General features: G+C 42.6%; 1 protein-coding gene across 4 annotated transcripts in view; it reads left to right on the plus strand.

The window, feature by feature from the left end:
- fryl (furry homolog, like) overlaps positions 1-19,934 on the plus strand; it is a 68,158-nt gene that overhangs the window by 42,754 nt on the left and 5,470 nt on the right. For 3 of the 4 annotated variants that reach the window (XM_061077838.1, XM_061077836.1, XM_061077837.1), the window contains 26 exons: positions 22-290; positions 391-531; positions 637-805; positions 912-996; positions 1,968-2,080; positions 2,163-2,313; positions 2,401-2,504; positions 2,638-2,820; positions 3,151-3,352; positions 3,707-3,828; positions 3,933-4,120; positions 4,608-4,702; positions 4,787-5,382; positions 5,685-5,953; positions 6,038-6,178; positions 7,491-7,691; positions 7,802-7,963; positions 8,592-8,702; positions 8,879-9,052; positions 10,726-10,926; positions 12,256-12,441; positions 14,846-15,267; positions 16,902-17,109; positions 17,207-17,356; positions 17,591-17,689; positions 18,521-18,586. In XM_061077838.1, coding sequence (XP_060933821.1) covers positions 22-290; positions 391-531; positions 637-805; positions 912-996; positions 1,968-2,080; positions 2,163-2,313; positions 2,401-2,504; positions 2,638-2,820; positions 3,151-3,352; positions 3,707-3,828; positions 3,933-4,120; positions 4,608-4,702; positions 4,787-5,382; positions 5,685-5,953; positions 6,038-6,178; positions 7,491-7,691; positions 7,802-7,963; positions 8,592-8,702; positions 8,879-9,052; positions 10,726-10,926; positions 12,256-12,441; positions 14,846-15,267; positions 16,902-17,109; positions 17,207-17,356; positions 17,591-17,689; positions 18,521-18,586 — 4,808 coding nt within the window. The remainder of the gene's footprint in view (positions 1-21; positions 291-390; positions 532-636; positions 806-911; positions 997-1,967; positions 2,081-2,162; positions 2,314-2,400; positions 2,505-2,637; positions 2,821-3,150; positions 3,353-3,706; positions 3,829-3,932; positions 4,121-4,607; positions 4,703-4,786; positions 5,383-5,684; positions 5,954-6,037; positions 6,179-7,490; positions 7,692-7,801; positions 7,964-8,591; positions 8,703-8,878; positions 9,053-10,725; positions 10,927-12,255; positions 12,442-14,845; positions 15,268-16,901; positions 17,110-17,206; positions 17,357-17,590; positions 17,690-18,520; positions 18,587-19,934) is intronic. The other variant, XM_061077839.1, reaches the window with a different exon arrangement.

Here is a 19,934-nt window from a genome sequence, read left to right on the forward strand (position 1 = left end):
TCTCGACTGTCCCCACTGCAGAGGTGAGCCAGCGCATCCAGACAGCGCATCCTGGTGGTCGTCAAGTAATGCTGCATTACCTCCTGCCTTGGATGAACAATGTGGAGCTGGTCGACTTTAAACCAACTGTACGGCGACCGGAGGACTGTGGCAGTGTTGAGGAAGACGAGGACGTACACGAGCGGGAGGTCATGATGGTGAACAGCAGGCGCTGGCTCCATGGAGAGGGCTGGGGCTCGCCTCGTGCTACAACCATGGTGTTAAACAACCTCATGTTCATGACCGCTAAGGTGATGCTACTAATGCACCATGTGAACATATTCAGAATGTTTGTGTAAGATGGTTATATAAATGTTGATTGAGGAGAATTAACTGGTTTTATTTTGACAGTACGGGGATGAGTTTGCTTGGTCGGAGATCGAGAACGTGTGGACCACATTAGCAGACAGTTGGCCAAAGAACCTCAAAATCATTCTGCACTTCCTCATCAGTATGTCAGGAGTCAACAGTGACCCAAGCCTTTTGCCCTATGTGAGTCACGGCACATTGCTATCATGCAGCTCATCCACCACATCACCATGTGCAGCGTCTGCCATTTATTCCTCTTGTTTTTGACGGTTTCATTTTTGTCCGCAGGTGAAACGAGTGGTTGTTTACTTAGGCAGAGATAAGACTATGCAGCTGCTGGAGGAGTTGATGTGCGAGCTTGAGCTGACTGATCCTGTAAGCTCAGCTGTTACTCACATGGACAACCCACCTTACTACCGCATCAGCTCCAGTTACAAGATCCCCTCAGTCACCTCAGGTTAATGAGCACGACTTATTTACTAGTTCACAGATTAAGCCTGGCTGCCAATACTAAATAAAGTCTTGTTGCTACATGATGGTCAAAGTTTTGTCTTTTTTCTCAGGAACAACTTCCAGCAGCAATACCATGGTGCCAGGAAATGAAGTTCATCATGAAGGCAAGATTAAAGACTCGAACATGGAGGACAGGTACCAGAAAAACCACAGCACAATGCTACTATTGTTAGAAGGCATGAAAGGAGTAGACACTTTAATCAAGTAATGACGTTACATTTCACACTAAAACATAGTTACCTAAGTAGAGATTCAACAGTGGTCACTGAAGTTTTTAAAAAGTACCAGGGTGTTTAAGTACTTTTACCCTCTTCCTGGAACTTTCAATACTTGTGTACAGTTTCTTTTACCTTCACTGTATCATTACAAGGTTTTATTTTTTATTGTAATTTTTTCCAAATTGAATTCACATCCTCCCTGATCATATGTTTTTAACGGCTCTGAAGTGACGGTAGGTGCTTAAACTGCTGCCCCAAGTGCAAACCATAAAATGTGAGAGCATCATGTCTTCAGCCAGTGTTCTAATGAAAGTAATCCTTGATGGTGCTAAATATTGACATTCTACAACATATTGCAGGCAGTTTATGGCAATGACCAAAATGTAGATTTAAATATATCTCTTCTCCTTTACAGTTTGTGCTTATTGACAAAAGTATGTCAATGTTGATGCTTTCCTTGGCCTTGCCTCATAGCTATTTTGTTTTAGAATATAGTGCAGAAATCTCAGTCTAACTAAATAGCAGTTTAATTTGGGTACTGCCACTTAACAGGCACTTGACATAATAAGGTCAAGACCTTACAAATTATAGAGAAACTCAATAGTTCCTACAACAAGCAAACATTGGTATTTGTATCGTTATTTCTTCTATACTGAAAGTAAAACTTTAAATGCCTGATTGAATTTGTAGTAGATTTAGCATTAATTCAGATAAAGAATTACATTTTAGAGCTCTATTATGGAAACATCTTAGGGAGACTGATAGCTATGAGCTGAGATACTTTTAAATTGAAAATGCTGATGCAATATAACTTAAAATATGTTTACTGTGGGCAAAAAAACGTACTGCTGGCAAAATCCTTTTAAATCAACTGTGTCTGTTCTGCAGTTACACCCACCTGGACATCTACAGTGGTCTGAACAGCAACCTGAACCGTCAGCACCACCGTCTGGAGTCTCGTTACAGCAGCAGTTCTGGAGGTTCCTATGAAGAGGAGAAGAGTAAGAACAAACTCTTTAGACCTCTTGTCTCCCACTTACATTTACAGTACACTACTGATAATCTTCCTTATCCCTTCTCCAGGTGACTCCATGCCACTTTACGCTAACTGGCGTTTGAAAGTGATGGATCACAACCGGCCAGAGCCCCTCCCCTTCCCTCCAACAGGAGGCTGCTGGTCTCCGCTGGTGGACTATTTGCCAGAGACCAATGCCCCTGGTGTACCACTCCACAGGTACACCAAAAACCATTAGTTTAACCCCCTCTCTATCATAGTGTTGTGTTCTTTGTCTAAGTCAAGCCTTGTTTTCTGTTTTTACAGATGTAACATTGCTGTCATCCTACTGACAGACCTCATTGTGGACCATGGGGTCAAAGTGGAGTGGAGTGCCTACCTGCCCCTGTTGTTACATGCAATTTTTATAGGTTAGTTGCTTCCTGAATATTATAACAGCACAGTATATAGTGTGTGACTGAGTTCAAATGATTTTTCAAGCTTTCATCAAAGCTCTACCTGCTGAAATCACCTGCTCTAATCTCTTTTTGGCTTTTCTTCCAGGGTTTGATCACCAGCACCCAGAGGTTTACGAGCACTGTAAACGTCTACTACTTCACCTGCTCGTGGTCCAGGGAGCAAATAGCAACGTTCAGTCTGTGGCTATGGTGCTCCTACGCAACAGAGACTACAACGATCCTAGGGTCCTGACTGTGAAGCCAGTAGCTCCAGAGTTCAACCTAACCGGTCAGTTCTGCTGCTAAGCCTAGAAATGACAGAGTTCTCTATAGATAGTAAAAACAACCTGTCATTTAATTGAAGGAATTTAGTAACAGAAACGTGACACATGCTCATCTGTCGTGTTGTCATCAGTCCCACAGAGGCAGGGTTCCCTGTTCCTGAATATTACAGTTTTATTTTTATTCTAATGGCAAAAGAACAGCATCATAATTAAACACTACATGAATGTTCCTAAAATATAGAGATTCTTAAAGATGGTGGTGATATTATATCATGGAGAAAAGAGATGTGTACCATGCAGCTCAATGTGAATTTCTATTGTTTGGATGAATGTAGGAGTGCAAGATTTATTGCCAGATGGTCAGCCATCACCAATGACAGACTCTGGCCTCAGCTCCAGCTCCACATCCTCCAGCATCAGTGTCGGGGCGGGGGGCACTGCTCTGTCCCACCTCTCCCCTTCACTTCTCAGCGAGGTGGATGCCACTGCTGAACAGGACGAGAAGGCCAAAGCTCTCATTGAGTTCATTACATCAAGGTTGGTTTCAGTTAAAAAAATAACTTTAAATTTAAACTATACAACTTGTATCACTGCTTCTAACTTAGTCTGATGTCTTATTTAACATGAATCCGTATTAACCATCGAGATGCAGCAGGTTACTCATTATGTTCAATTACTGTATTTGCTTTCATGCTTCCAGCAGTGTCTGAGAGGATTGGGTATTTTAATTTTTGCATGGTTTTGATTTTGGGGTTGGCGTGACTGCTTTTTTTCCCCCCTGTTGTGATAACATTAAAATACTTAGATACTGAATTCTGTGATGATGTGTGGAGTAAATCCTGTAGCTATAACAGGTCACATTTCCTGATTTGTGTTTGCTCTTGCTTGTAGGAAGAAGGGTCCACTCTGGAACCATGAGGATGTATCGCCCAAAAACCCCAACATAAAGAGCGCTGACCAGCTGAGTGTTTTTGTGCGACACGTCGTGACCGTCTTCAAACATTCCCCATTAGGTCTGCTTGCGCATTGTCTGATTCTGTTTATTTCAGCCTGGGTCACAGGTATAAAGTGGAAAGCTTCATCATATTCACCCGCCTGTGTATGTGCATCTCCTCAGGTTTCCAGCTGGATTCATTGCTGAGTGAAGTGGCTCTACAAACCGCTCTGTCTTGTCCTTCTCGCCACTACGCTGGACGCTCATTCCAGATTTTCAGGGCACTCAAACAACCTCTGACTCCTGCAACGCTGTCTGACATCCTGTCTCGACTGGTAGAGACTGTGGGGGACCCAGGAGAGGAGGCTCAGGTCAGAAAAATAGTTTTCGAATATGCAACATTAAACAACACTGTTCATTGTATTTTGATGAAGAATGCTGGTCATTTTGTTAATTTAGAACTTTGGGAAATAAAATATTTTGTAGCCACTAAAATCCCCCTTATCTTGTTCCATGCAGTTTCATACTTAATATGAAAACCTGTCCTGTAGATCACATATTCTCTCAGAAAGGCTCAGGACAATAGCAGGTGAACCTATGCTCTGTATCATGAGATCAGGAAGTTACATTCAGTTTAACATGAAGACTTAAAGGAGACATATTATGCTCATCATCAGGTTCATCATTTTAATTTGGTTTTCGTTCTTGAAAAGGTTTATAGAAAACAGGCTGCAGATATTTTACACACACAATAAACCTATGTAACACACTAGAGGAAATAAAAACTGAAAAGCTCAAAGTAGTCATCTGTTTGTTTCTTAGTAAAAAAAGCTGACTGCTTGTGTGTTTTGTCTTCAGGGCTTTGTCATTGAACTTCTCCTGACACTGGAGTCAGGCATCGACACATTAGCAGACACAGTCAAAAACTATGACCTCCTCACTGCCTTAGCTCAGTAAGTCCATCTCTTCATACCCTCACTAATTATTCCACTATCTCAACCCTACTGTCATTTACAAGCTTTTTTTTATACACACAGAACTTCTCCGCGTGATCTGTTGTTGGGGGCTAAGCTTGCTTCCAACAGGAAAAGCACAGGCCAACTGAACTTGAACAGCGGCGGCCTGTTCCATTATGTCCACAACCGTAGCAACTCTCTGCGAGCGAACCAGGTGGGTGAACGAAAAGGAGACCGACGCAGGAGTAACACTCTAGACATAGCTGACCGACTTGGTGGCAGCCATGGAAACCTGGCCCGAACGCGGAGCTTATCATCACTGGGCGGAGGAGGGGGTCCAGGCGGGGAAGCCATCCCCCCCGTGGACCCTTCTAGCTTGATGGCCACTGTGTTCTGGATCGCCGCCTCGCTGCTGGAGTCGGACTACGAGTTTGAGTACCTGCTGGCCCTGCGGCTGCTGAACAAGCTCCTGGGCCAGCTGCCTCTCGATCGTGCAGACAGCCGGGAACGTCTGGAGAAGGTCCAGGCTAAGTTGAAGTGGTACAGCTTTCCTGGCCTGCTGCAGCTCTTCCTGAAGGGCTTCACCTCTGCTTCTACTCAGGAGCTCACCATCCACCTGCTCAGCAAACTCATCAGTGTCTCCAGACACACGCTGATAGACCCTACACAAGTGGCAGGTACGTGCTAAGGAATGTGCCCACTGCTGATTTGTTTATGGATTTGTGTTTCTTTACAGCCTGTCTTTATGTTTTTAAAATGTTAATATTAATCATGCAAAACAATGATAACTAATTTGTTTTCTTTCATTCTTTTGACATTGCATAATAAAAATAATACGGATACATTCACATGCAAACTTTTCTTCTCTTCAATGAGATTATTGTTTTTCTGTCATCAATTATGTTAAAAACTGCAAAGGATTTCATTCAGATTTTATTTCTAACAATATGACTCTTGATGTTCCATGACGTGTCTGCAGGTTTTCCTCTGAACATCCTGTGCCTCCTCCCACACCTCATCCAGCACTTTGACAGTCCGACTCCTTTCTGTAAGGAGACGGCTGATAAAATAGCCAAGGTTTGCGCCGAAGAGAAGTCGGCCACCCTCTCCAATCTGGCCCACATGATGAGCCTGTACAGCGCACACACCTACTCCCGCGACTGCACCAACTGGATCAATGTGGTGTGTCGCTACCTCCACGATGCCTTTGCTGATATAACATTGAACCTGGTCACTTACTTGGCTGAGGTATGTAAGATCAAGATAAAAGATGCTGCTCTTAGGCACATATGGTAAGATGCAACCAGTAATTTGCCCATCTTTATCTCTCAGCTGCTGGAAAAGGGACTTCCCAGCATGCAGCAGTCCTTGTTGCAGATCATCTACAGCCTGCTGAGTCATATTGATCTATCAGCCGCTCCTGTCAAGCAGTTCAACCTGGAGATCATGAAGATCATTGGCAAATATGTTCAGGTGAGCTTTGACCACTCTTCATTTTGATCCAGTATCACACCAACTTATTTCCTCAGTAACTTAATATGTAAATTGGGGCACTTTCATATCTACCTTGTTTTGTCTGGACATGTGCCTGGGACCAAAATTTAGGCTGACTACAAGAGATGATCTCGGCCCATGGTTCGGTTCTTTTGCAGTGTGAAAACTTTTTTTTTTTAAAAGTTATGACTTTCAGACCAATCCAAGGAAGTTGAGACAGAATTAAAAGACTACCTTTTTTTATGCACTGCCCTGTTTTATATAGCTGAATTTACACACTGACATCTGACTCATGCTTGTCTACAAACCAATCAATGTCAAGTATATGTAGACATAGCCACATGGGTGATGATTACGTACGTATATCATACAGAATTCTTTGGTCCGCTAAATTACGATGTGAAACCAAAGTAAGAATCCTAACTTTAATATTGACTGTGCCTTTTGCACATCAAACTAAAATCACTTTCCTGTCCTGTTAGTTGTGAAACACTTGTGAACGGCCACCTACATCTGACTCATCAGATGAATCAAAACCTTCTGCATCAAGACATTTTACAGAAAGGCCTGCATGTAAGGTTATGATATAATTGACCGTGTATTTCATTTTCTAGTACAGGTTTTTCATTCATTTTAGTTAATAGAACATAATATAATAACATTAATAGAACCAAGCTCAGAGTCTCTGCAGTGGAGGTTGAGAACTTTAGTCATTCACCACTTGGGGGCAGTTTGCTGTATGCATGTTTACCGGACAGAGCCTATAGCCTGATGTATGTCAAAACTGGGATGGTCTGGTCTATAAATAGAAACACAATTTAGAAGAAGAAAGAAAACCATGTCTTATAGGTTCTTTAATGCAGCCTCTGCTCTTTATGGAAGCCTTTTACCAGCCCTGAACCAGGCCACTATATGCTTCTCCCTCACAACTGCCTGTGACAGCTGTTATACCATTATTGTTAATGCCTAAGGCCAATTGTGTACTGGCTTACTGCCTGTGTTGCCTTGTGTAGAATGCATTGTATTTGTGCGTATTCTGTACTCCATTGCGTGCGCACTGAGAGTCTTATTTGTTAGGAGGCTTTTTAAGCTATGACAGGAATGTTGACCATACATCGTAAAAAACAACATGAAAGACGCATATTTCCAGAGTCTGAGGCTTTAATTGCTGTGAGAAGGAGATTCTTTGTTTGTCTGAGGGCAGATATGTCCTTTCAGATGTTCTACAGAAATGCCTACACAGCCTGATATTCCACAATGGACTAATTATTTCTGTTTTGTTTTTTTACAGAGCCCACATTGGAAGGAGGCCCAAAACATTTTGAAGTTGGTGGTGTCTCGCTCAGCCAGCCTTGTCGTCCCAGATGATGTGCAGCGCTCTTACAGCACAGAATCCTGTGGCTCTCCAGAGATTGCCTTCACGCGCATATTCAACAACTCCTCCAAGGAGCTGCCTGGCAAGACTCTCGACTTCCACTTCGACATCTCAGAGGTCAGTGTGTGCCTCTGTGTCTGCTCTCACGCAACAGTATCTCATTGTTTTCACTTAAAGCATATTGTTTTTAATATTTTATTGCTAACTGGTGTTCTCTGTCTTGATAGACCCCAATCATAGGGCATAAATATGGTGATCAGCGTACCGCAGCAGGCCGAAATGGAAAGCCACAGGTGATTGCTGTGACTAGGAGCACTTCCTCCACGTCCTCCGGCTCCAACTCCAACGGTCTGGTGCCGGTCAGCTGGAAAAGGCCTCAGCTCTCCCAGGTACCTATTCAAACAGACACCTGGCCCAACACTGTACTAACTCAAACCAGAAGATAGGAGGCAGAACTCAGTCAAGGCTAAGCTTCACGAGATCCAGCTCGGTCGATCTCAAACTGAGACACAATCTGAACATACTAAACAATCAGAATAAAAATGCATTATGTTTTCTTTTTATCACCTGGTGCATTGTAGTTTTTCCCAAGCATAAAAACACATTGATTTAAAGATACTACTCTGCCAAAATAGTACATTATGGTTTGTAATATTGTAGTTCATCACAAAGATGAATATAAGTATCTGCTACTCTATATATTTTTTAATGGACTACAGGCAGTTAGACAGCTGAACCATACAATTATATATATATTATTTTTTACAGTGTGCAAACAAAAGCCATAAGTGCGACCAATCCTTAAAATGTGATACAAATGTCTTCATTTTGTTTATCTATCTATTTATAATTTGTATTTATTCTCTGAGACTCTCACTCTGTTATAATTGTGGACTTTGTGGTCTTGGACTTTAAAGATGCTTTGCACAAAGTAGATGTGTCTCAGATGTACAGCCATTAGAACACTCTGAGCCATTTATTTCTTGATGTCATCTTATGTATCTTTTCTTGTTGCAGAGACGAACCAGAGAGAGGCTGATGAATGTCCTGTCTTTATGTGGCCCCGAGTCTGGCATTCCCAAAAATCCATCTGTAAGACTCCTCTCCTACTCTAAAGCTTCAGACAAGGTCTCTGTACATTCACTGTTAAGAATACTCCTGCATGTGGTGTGTTCCTGTGTTTTCTTCGTGTGGTTGTTCGTTTGGATTTAGATGTTTGTTTAAACAGGCCTTTTATAAAAAATACAACAATTTTATTTCACTACTTGACGACAGAGACTTACATTTCCTTCCTTCCTGTGCAGGTGGTGTTCTCTTCAAATGAGGATCTGGACTCCGCTGACCAGCAGACCAGTCTCATACCCACAGTGGAGGAGGTGGTCCGAGAGGAGGATTTGGGAGAGGATACCGGCAGTGAGCAGCAGTTTGGTGTCTTCAAGGACTTTGACTTCTTAGATGTGGAGCTGGAGGATGCCGAGGTGAGAATTTTTATAAGATTTCACACACAAAAAACAAGGCTGCAGCAACAGGCCTGGAAATTTGAAAACTTTAGCTAAGATGTGATTTTCTGGTTATGAGTACGATTAAAGTGAAAAAATTGAAGGAAATGTTAAGGAGCCAATAGTGGGTGTATAGTATAAATGCTTATTTTATCCCATAAGACAAGACATAAGGCGACCAAATAAATATGTAAGCTAAAACCTTAGTGTTTGAAAACAACCCTGTAAAGTTTTCTGACATGACATAATTGCCAACTTTTACAAAAGCTTTAATTTGTCTGCGTCTGAAGCAGATGGAGACATTCGACATTTGGCTTTCATTGTAAATCTTTGCCTAAAGTTGATTATTTTTCACAAACCATCAAACATGACTTGTCGAGATCCCCCTTTTCTTGATCCTGCTCCTCAAACATGGCCCTTACCAACTGAGCATCGGTCACAGATCATCACACATCACCTGGATCTGAATCTGCATCATCATCAATCTGTTTTTTTCAATGTTGTTTTCGTCAATGAAACACTGTTGTTATCTGCTTCAATATCACGCCCCTCGCTTAGATCGTCAACCTTTGTCTGAAACGCTACTGTAACAACTTTGCAGGCTACGAGCGTTAACAATCAATCAAAATTTCAAATAATGTATTTCTTGAAATCTCAATGTTTTTTATAAAACACGTCACAAGTCTCATCTGGTTCTAAAGGGAATCAAATGTTGCATTTGGTCTAAATGGGTAAATCATCTAACAAAAGATACATTTTCAAATCGACTTGCACACTCAGTTGTCACTCTTCATCACTTCTCTCTACCATATTAGATGATATCTTATTCAAGTTTAACATGTGTGTCTTGTTTGTCCAACTTGTGTCCTGTTGTGTAACTGTCATTGGTCCACTAACACACTTATTCCTTCTCTTCTCTTGCCACAAGGAGTTGCAGGTAAGTCTGAGAGCCGGAGAGCTTCTTAGAGACGCAGTTCTCTGCATCGTCCTGGTGTCTCTCTGTGTTGTCACAGATTAAGTGCTGTAGTCCTGCTTGATTTGAAATCACTGTGGCTGTGAACCCTTTTACTGTTATAGTTATAGAACATTGCAACATATACCATCCCAATATGTGGAGAAACTTCATCTCACCCACTCTCATGCATTTATATCATAGACTGTGTATAAAGATGGACAACATGACAGCTCCCCGAAAGTGAAGCCACACATCTTGATCGCCACTTGGTTGTTCTTTATTTTTGGTCAATAGACCCACCTGTTTAGGCATTTTTATAGTTTGTTTCTTTAATCTGATTTGTTTTATTGCATTACTGAGAATGATCTGGCTTTTATATGACTTGCTATCTTTGCACTTATTTTATTTTGTGAAGCTCCTTGTACCTCTAGTGTGAAAGGGGCTATGGAAATAAACTTTATTATTATTATTAAGATGGCAGTGCGCCTATCTGGGGTATTTTGTCTTCATTTGTGGATATTAGGAGGAAGTGGAGATGTGTCATCGCCTTTATATACAGTCTATTTAATCTTTTTCCAAGTCGTGGAATGTTCCTTGTGTTTTGTGCTTTGTTTCCTTGTTCAGCAAAATCTGTCCGAAACCCTGCTGGTGTGTACACACGGTGTCTTACTTTGCTCTTGTCCTGATTGTCCTGCAGGGGGAGAGCATGGACAACTTTAACTGGGGGGTGCGTCGTCGCTCCCTGGAGAGCATGGACAAAGGGGACACGCCGACTTTGCAGGAGTGCCAGTTCGCGGGCAGCACACCGAGCCTCAACCTAACCAACCACGAGGACACAGATGAATCGTCTGAGGAGGAGGTACTGAGTGCTAGCCAGATTCTCACCCGCTCTGGCCTTGTAAGTCTTACTCTAATCAGGGCCCCTCCCCCAAAATAAACCCAACCCACCATGCCCCCCACACAGCCCGCTGGCATGGTGTGCGTGTGTATGTGTGCATCCTGAGCTGGACCTGCTGCCGGTGTGGACAGAGGCTAGATGCTTGCTTCTTCGCTGGTGGTAGATGCTTCCCTCAAACCTTAGCCTAGCCCCTTCACCTCTGAGTAATGCGACTGTTCTATCTTACATTTGTTTACATTTTTACTAAAGGTAAGTACAGTGTAGGAAAAACAATTAAAAGTTCACTTCACATATGATACAATCTAAATCATTGATAATTTGTAGTTTTTGTTAAAATAGATTTCTAAATTAAAGTTACAGTTCAAATTTGAATTTCTTTCAAGTATAAAATTAAAACGTGTTAGAATTTAGATTAACAGCATCTTCTTTGTTGCATTTTCTAACTCATTGGCTGCTTCTCTCTAACTCTCCATTGCTTTCTTGCGCTTTACCTTAATATCTTATCCAGAGCTGCTAATAATAACAATGTCATTCATTGAAATAGCGTTTCTTCGATCTAATGGAGATATTTTCTTCCTCTCTTCTTCTGACTTTCTTGGTCTTGGTAGTGCATGGTGAGAGAATGAGCTTTTGCCTCTATTGGACATTTGCCCCAAAAATGTTTCTTGTTATTATAATGAAATGTGAGAAAACTCAGCATGCAACATTTATGTGTCATTTACAGACAATGCAGGAAGTACTGGAATATATAAACAATAAGAAATATCATTGATGTTGGCATGATCTTACTTTTTGCCTGAAGTTATTTTAAAGTCCTGAATCAATTGAATGGAAAACTAAAATGACTAAACTTGCTCTGCTTGATACAGAAACATGGGCAATGCAGTTTTTTTGTGTTTAACTTATTAATAAGTAGCAAAAATCATACTGTTAAAACACTGAACCTGGAAACAGTGTAAATGACTTATAGTTAATTCAGTTTTCCACCAGTTCCACAGAAAAATCAAATCATAAGCTCTCGCCTATTTAATTGAGTACAATTAATATAAGGAGTTAATTGTGTCCCAACATATTCCCACTACACATCAGAGACTGTGATACCAACAGAAAGGTCTAATGGAGTCTAAAAGTGAATTTATGCTGCCATTGTGTACAAAAAGAGATTCTTCCGCTTCAAAGGATTGTTAAGCAAACAGTGGAAGATGCTTTGCTAATTCCTCTTAAGAAAGAGACAAAATCAGCTGCATTTATCGGCAAATAAAACTATCTGTATCGAGTTAATACTGGTTCTCAGCAGTGCAGCTAATCGCTCCTTATGTATTTCCTCAGCTCAACAGTGATTCTGCCACAGACGACACCGCGTCCAACCACGTGGACTCTCTACTACAGTCTCAAGAATCGTCCAGCAGTGCCCAGGAGGCCACTGTCCTTCCCTCTCTACCCTCCCTCCCCCGACTGGATAGCACCCTTTTGGAGATGGCCAACTCAGACAGCACCAGCAGCCAGTTGCCTGAGGTGCGATCAATTGGGCGCAGCAATAATCTGTGGTGCTCGGGTGCTTTCTAGCTTGTGTTTCTCCTTTCTGTTAGGCCTTTATCTGCTTTGCTGTACTTCATTTGCTTGTCTGTCTTTGAGACAGAGGATCAGCAGGGAGTTTCTGATGGGGTAAAACTGCTGGTACTATAATTGTGCATTAATTGCATTCGCTGCTTCTTACTCCTTCTACCATTGCTTGCTTTGTTGCTCTGCTCTGGGCGTGGGTGCTCAGGTGTGCTAGCTCTTGCCCCCTTCAAAGCTACACTATGATGTGGGGCTTGCTTGTTTAATTCGGGAGAGATGAAATCTATAGCTCACCTCAGGTCAGCTGTTACTGCTCACCGTTAATAACACAACTGACTATTCCAACTAAATCCACCATGTAAAACTCCACCAGCTCCTTTATCTTCGGCAGACACGTGTGAGTATGAGTCCATTACACGGGGGTGTTCACTTCAATTGCAGTAACTGTAAGCCAGACCTGGTATTAACCTGGTGTCAGACCTGGGGGATCCATTCCAGGTGGTCAGTGCTAAGTATGTCTGAAAGCTCCCAAATGTTTCCTAATAGCCGATCGCACAAACCACATTCAGTGGTAGCCTGGTACACTGTGTGATCCCAAATGCATCCTGGGCCACATATGAAGAAAAGCCTATTCAGCTAAGATCCTCTGACCTGCTACAGTTTAAACATATTTTTACGTTTTTAAGTTAATGTAAATGTGTAATGTCTGTATATATATAGCAGATTTACTACAGGTCTTTACAGAATAGTTTTGACATTTACTCAGTGTATCCATGTGCAGCACATTCTCTATCACACATCACTCACACTTTGTGGGCACAACCATCAAGATCAATTTGGGGAGAATTATCTTGCCCAAGGACACTTTGGCACCCAGAAAGGGGGGGACTGGGATTGAACCGTAGACCCTCTGGTTAGAGGACGATCCACTCTATCTCAAGAGGTGACAGTGTTCATGTGCCGATTTGTTTGTAGCCACTGCCACAATTTCAACACTGGCCAACATGAAATGACACTAAAATTGGTTTTCAATTCAGGATGCATTTTAAAAGCAGGTTTAAACAGACATACTTAATGCTGCCCTCTTGTGATGGGATCTCTCAGAACAGATGTTAATACCAGGTCTGACCGGGGCTCCTATGGTGTTCGAGCCAATGAGGCTCCTTTAATCTGAAACCATATTAACAAGCCATAGATTTTCTTGTGATAAACGGCTTTGCTATCGACTGCTACTGACATCTATCACTGACACATTACTAACAATGGTGAGTATATTTTATTGCCACGATTTACATTTGAATGCACAGTTTAGGAATTGCAGAGTTTAGATCATATTTCTAACCTTCAAATAAAGGCATAGTATTTGCGCATACATATATTTATATATTGGTGTTCTTCCCCTAAATGACAGTTCTCTACGCACAGAACTGAATGCAACTTTCTAGGAAGTCCATGTGGTCAGTGGGCTCAATGTTATTCCAAGGGCATCTCCCCCATCACAGCCCAGGCTCTTAGTGTAATGAGCCCCAGATAAAACCATCAATACTCTTACTCATTCCCTTCAGGATGGCAACGACTACTTCTAAAAGCTTTCTGTAATATAGCTGCTGTCTATGTGATGTACTGGCTGACTGCCACACGCCGCTTTCCTAATGCATTAGACTTTTAGATAAAAAAAAAAAACAAGACGGAGAAAAAACCAAGTGCTCTTATTTATATCCCCTCCTCTGTGACGTCTCCCAGCACATCCTCTCTGCCGGGTGCTTGCTTTACATCACCATGGTCTGTTTACAAATAGAATTTATCTGGAGTTTCCCATGTCTGAGTCAGATGCTGTGACTGGTTTGAATTTTTGTGCACAACCTTGTTGATTGATGTGTGGCGAATTTGTTTTGTCACAAATACAGTCCATCCTTAATGGGTAGTGAAAGAGTGACTGTCATTAATTCAATCCATTCAGATGTGACGTGTGTCGGAGCGTTTCATTCATCTGCTGCCTCTCGTTCATTGTCAATTTGCCACGATGCCGCTATTTTATTAGCACTGAGGTCAGGTGTTTCAGTGATAGATTGATATTGGCTCCTGTTAATCGATTCTTTTCCTTTAATTTCTCTTGAGAGATGTTCGCTTAGAGAGTGACATAATGAGACGAGGATGTGAACATTTAAAAAATGCTGACTTTAAAGTGCCTCTTCTATAGTATAAAATCATTGAAACTGATTTATATTCCGAAGTATAGGCTGTAACAGTGTTAATTCAGGCTATATAAAGGTTAAACTATGAATCTATATTGTATTTATATGTGATCTCACCTGTCAAGCAGCACCTGAGACCCCCCCCATCTGGCTTGGTGTTACAGGACGCAGTCAGCATGACGGCAGCCGATGAGCTGAGCAGCAGTGTGAGCGAGGACACGGGGTTTTGCAGCGCACCACCTCTGCCCTCTGACCCACAAGAGCTTTGTGACCTCCGAGACACGCACTATCCTCAGGACTCCCAGTATGCTCAGGACCCCCAAGAGACCCAGGACCCTCACGAGGACCTGGACCCGGCCCCCCCTCCCCTGCTGGTCATAGACACTCCACCGGGGTCCCTCTGTGACGAGGACTCCCAGACAGTCCTGTCTCTGCCTCTGCCCATGCCACCAGAGACAAAGCCAGATCTAGATCCGGACCCGGACAGCACCTGTGGCTCTATGTGGGAAGAAGATGTGACACAAGCCCTGAAGGAGCTGGACGAGCGCTGTGAGGAGGAGGAGGCCGACTACTCTGACATGTCCAGGTAATGGGGCAGAATTTTATTTCTGACCACCGGTTTTAAGGATCTGGCAAAAGCTGAATGCATGCATGTCATATTAACGTTCCCCATCAGTGAGCTGTGTTTGTATATTACCTAATATATATAACCTATAACCCTAGTGTTGAAAATGAATTAAGCTCACATCATGTTGGGTAGGGTTTCACCAATCCCTCGCTGAAAGGGATTGAGAGCATCTCCACTAACTTAAGATGACAATACATAATTTTTATGAAATTTCATAATAAGCTTATGTATTGGATAAAAGGTGCAGTAGGTCTAAATCAAACAGCTGATTTCACATTTTTAATGAGGGAGGAGGTTGATTTTGCCAGAAAAAGATTTCTGATTGGTTGATCACATTGTATGTTCACCTTGTGATTCCAGTGCAGTGAAGTTCCCCAGGGCAGGACTTTACAACCTGTTAACGAACTCCCTGCTAGAAACTCTCAGTGCAGTTGTCCAATAAATCAAACTATATGATTTAACATCATTCTCATGAAAAGTCATATGTATATAACAAGGAATTGTTTAGGTATGGTTGTTTGTTAAGGCCAATGGATTATAATATAGCTGCTCTAACTTTTGTGAGCTTCAGACTTTTGAAATGGTATGATGGGTAATTTTTTCCCGTGCATGGATCGCTTGTTGGCTGGCACTATGGAGGTGGGCCACGGTGGGCTGGCTCCAATCCACTTGGAAACATTTCATTTTTTCAAGGTGAGCCAATTCAAACTGGAGGACAGTTTTAAAGGCAACACAAGGAAGAGATGCTGAACAAAGATACACGCAGCTAAGCACATGTACAGTCACATTAGCATGCATCACTGTGCTCAAGGTCTGTCACTGAGCTGAGTCACACACATGATTGATGGGTAACTGTGTGATTGGAGTGTACTCTAAGTGATTGTCAAACAGCAGGCCACTGGAAAGTTCAGTATTTTTCTTTGTATGAAGCTTTGAGTGAGAGAGAGAAACATAAAAACAATTCGGAAGGTGTTCAAACACTGAGGTCTGGAGCTGGCTCTGTTTGGCAGAAATGTGTGTATGTGTCAGTGTGTCGATGCCGAGCTTGTACACAGCTCTCTGCAGTCCTGTGTGGGATGGGAGTGCAGCGCAATAGTGCTGTTAGCAGTTGCAGCTCATTCGTGCTGCAGACACGGGGAGAGAGTGAGGGAAAGAGAAGCGATAGTTGGGGTTAGGATGAGGACAGAGACCGTGTCCGCTGCAGCGCTTGGCAGCGCAGGCTTTAGATATTTATATTCTGTCTGCTTCTTCAGATTGTTTGGTCCGACTGGCCCGTAAGTATCTGCTGGGCTTGTGTGTGAGTGTGTGTGTGTGTGTGGGATAGAGAGAGATAGAGAGAGAGATGTTTGCATGATGCTAAAATGCTATTAGCTCAAATGTTGTTATTGTGTGAGAGCACTGCAGTAGATTAGAGCTCTTAATATGCTGCAGCAAAATCAGCACTGAGGGAGCATCGATACTGCGATGTGAGCTTGTTTACTTGCAGTCTTGGCGACGAGCATGTGTGTGTGTTTACATTTGTCCTTCAGTGAAGACTGAGGGGAGTGTGGAACATGTCGGACTGTAGCTTATTGGCCCTGCGTGTGTTTCAGTCAAGATGAAGGTGACGCAGACGGCTTCCCAGAGATCCAGGCCTCTCCGCCCCCTTCGCCCTTCCTCTCTGCCATCCTGGCAGCGTTCCAGCCTGTTGCCTACGACAATGAAGAGGATGCCTGGCGTTGCCATGTCAACCAAATGTTGTCAGACACAGATGGCTCCTCTGCTGTTTACACATTCCACGTGTTCTCCAGACTTTTTGAGGTAAATGCCCACTTGAAGTTCTTTCTGGTTATTTGGTTGCACTCTGGTTCACAAGCCACCATTTATTTCCTTTCTTCTACATTCTTGTTTAATGCAGAGTATTCAGAGGAAATTTGGCTCCATCACACATTCATCTGTTCGCTTTCTTGGGGAGAGGCTCCAGCGAATGGGAAATCAGTTCCTCAGCTCCCTGGAAGTCATGACGTCTCGCTCCCAGTGTCCCACTGTGCTGCTGGATGCTGAGACGGTGAGGCTGCTCTGCATGGTCGTCTGTAATCATTTCATTAAAACTGATAAAAGCTATAATTCGATCATGTTTTGTGAGTAACATGTACCTGTCGTTTTGCTAAAGCTGTGCTGCACGTTCTGCATATTCCTGAATGTGTGTGTCCTGCTGTCGATATTTTGGTGTCATGTACTGTGTATGCATCGGGCCGTTGTTGTGGGTTAATGTATGTGGTGTCCTGTCTTGCTGTTGTAGCTCGTCTCTTGTGGACTGTTGGAGACTCTGAAGTTTAGTGTGCTGGAGTTGCAGGAACACCTGGACACCTACAACTCCAAGAGAGAAGCAGCAGAGCTCGTAAGTCCCCGCACATCTTCCACACTAACCACATCTGCTTTTCCATTCTATTTGAATCTTTCCCCCCTAACATCCTCTGTGAGAATCACAAATTGCCACAACTGCAGTTTTAGCTGCTGTGTCAGGATGTGCATGTGTGGGACTATAAGGAACTGCCTCATAATGGCATCTCATCTCTGGAGATGAGCTTAGGAAGCATTTGTAAACTGCCCCTTTATCCATATGCCACTGCACTATGGAGGGCCAGGAGGATATAAAGACAAATAGCTGATGCTGTACAAGATAAGCCCCTGTGTGTCTCATCAGCGGTGCAGGCATCAAATCAGTGTTGGGTATGAGTAGATTTAGCTGCCGTTAGTGTCTGCATCACTCGTGACGTCCCCTGCTGAAGAGACAAAAATAACCCTCGGCGCTCCTAAATCAGTTACAGAGGGCCGGGCAGGATAAACTGTGAGGGGTGGGAGGAACGGCGGATGGGGGGAGGGGAAAGAAGAGAAGAGATGAGATTGGAGAGGGTTCTGGGATGCAGGGGTGCTAATTGAATGAGACGGCATTGGTCCCTGGAGGGCCAGATCCTATCCTGTTCTCGGGAACAGGCCTTCTTTAATTCGCTAAGTACAAGAATCATATTAAATCTCCTCCCAAACCAACCTTTATCATTTACACAAGCACATGAAGATGCATAGAGTGGAGTCCAAAAGTCTGAGACCAGCTAGGAAATTCTGTATGTCCAAAGGAGAAATAAATTCCTCTCCTTTCTCTGATCTGTTTTTCTCCTCCACTTCCTGTCTTGTCTCTCACCCGTTCCTGTCCTCCTCCTCCTTCCTGTAGTGGCTGGATAACTGCAGGAAAACGTTTGGGGACAAAGACGACCAACGACCAAATACTCATGCACAGGTATGAATGACCAGTTTACTCCTTTCATGTGATTTACTATTTGTGTTGATCAATACGGATTTCCGTAGGAAAATATTGCAACTAAATGATGAGTTACTATTTTAACTAGCGAGGTGAGACTTAAAGTCTAACTGAAATTAAACTACAATATAAGTTTTTCGCTGCAGCATTATATATTGTGTAAATTGCTATTCCTGTTCGGCTTTGTGGGGAAAATAATAGAAACCAATCAACCTCTGTTTGATCTGTTGGAGTATTGTTAGATCTCCATTGACATAAAGCAGTGCAGTGCCTGTTTGGAAGGGGCTGTTTGTTTGGCCTGTGATGATGCTGGTTGCAGTTTTTTTTACTGAAAGTGTTAAAGTGGTCTGCAGTAATTGAGCCAGCAGACAGACCTTAGGAGTACGTCCATAGAACCCTGAAGCTGCTGCTGCTGCACAAAGAGCTGTTCACCTGTTTATTCAAAGTTGAGTGAAGCTCCACTCAGTTCACAGAACCCCGAACTGGAGAATCACTTGTCATTGTTGTTGTCGTCCTTCAAAGTTTATTAATATTGAACGCATCATGTGTCCAAATCGCACCAAATTCAACACTGCAATTCCCTGGGCCTTTGAAAACACACTTGCCAAGTGTGAAGCTGATTAGCTCAACAGTTTTGTAGATATGTGTTCCATAGACACAAATTTATAGAATTATGACATAGATAGATGGAGAACTTGTTTCCATGTAGCCAACCTCTGTAAACAATATTTGCACTAAGCAAACGTCAGCAAATCTCAACGGTCGCATAGAATCAGGGCTAGAAAACAGGCACAGACTTTGAACAGCCCAGAACGCTTTTCCCACTATACTCTTCCTTTAACAAACATGAAGACGTCTCACTATGCACGTTAACTTGTTGAATGACCAAACAAAGACTTTTATGGATAATTAGCTCATCAGCTTCTGTTCATTAAAAAGCCTGATGTGAAGTTACGGCTCAAGGCTTACTTTCTCTCTCAGCTGCTGTCAGTCACACACAGACAAAACAAGCGCCCTTCAGACCCCTGGGAGAAAAGAGGCACATTTCTCATGTTTTTGCTGGCCTTTTGTCCTTCCTTTTGATAATATACAATAACTATTGAGTAACGTGGAAGAAGACACGACATTGACATCATCTTTGGCTGCAAAAAGGGAGAACTAAAAATGATTTCAGTTGGACTTTAAAGGACTGTCTCGCAAGGTTTTTTGTCATTGTTATGCAGCATGTTTATATTTGTTTGCCTCAGATGCCATAGTGATAATTAAATTAGACAGAATGAAGAGAGATGAGAAATAAAAAAAACAGATTTTCCACTTGCACGTCACT

The sequence above is a fragment of the Limanda limanda genome, chromosome 9 (genome assembly GCF_963576545.1).
Source record: "Limanda limanda chromosome 9, fLimLim1.1, whole genome shotgun sequence".
Lineage (NCBI taxonomy): Eukaryota > Metazoa > Chordata > Actinopteri > Pleuronectiformes > Pleuronectidae > Limanda > Limanda limanda.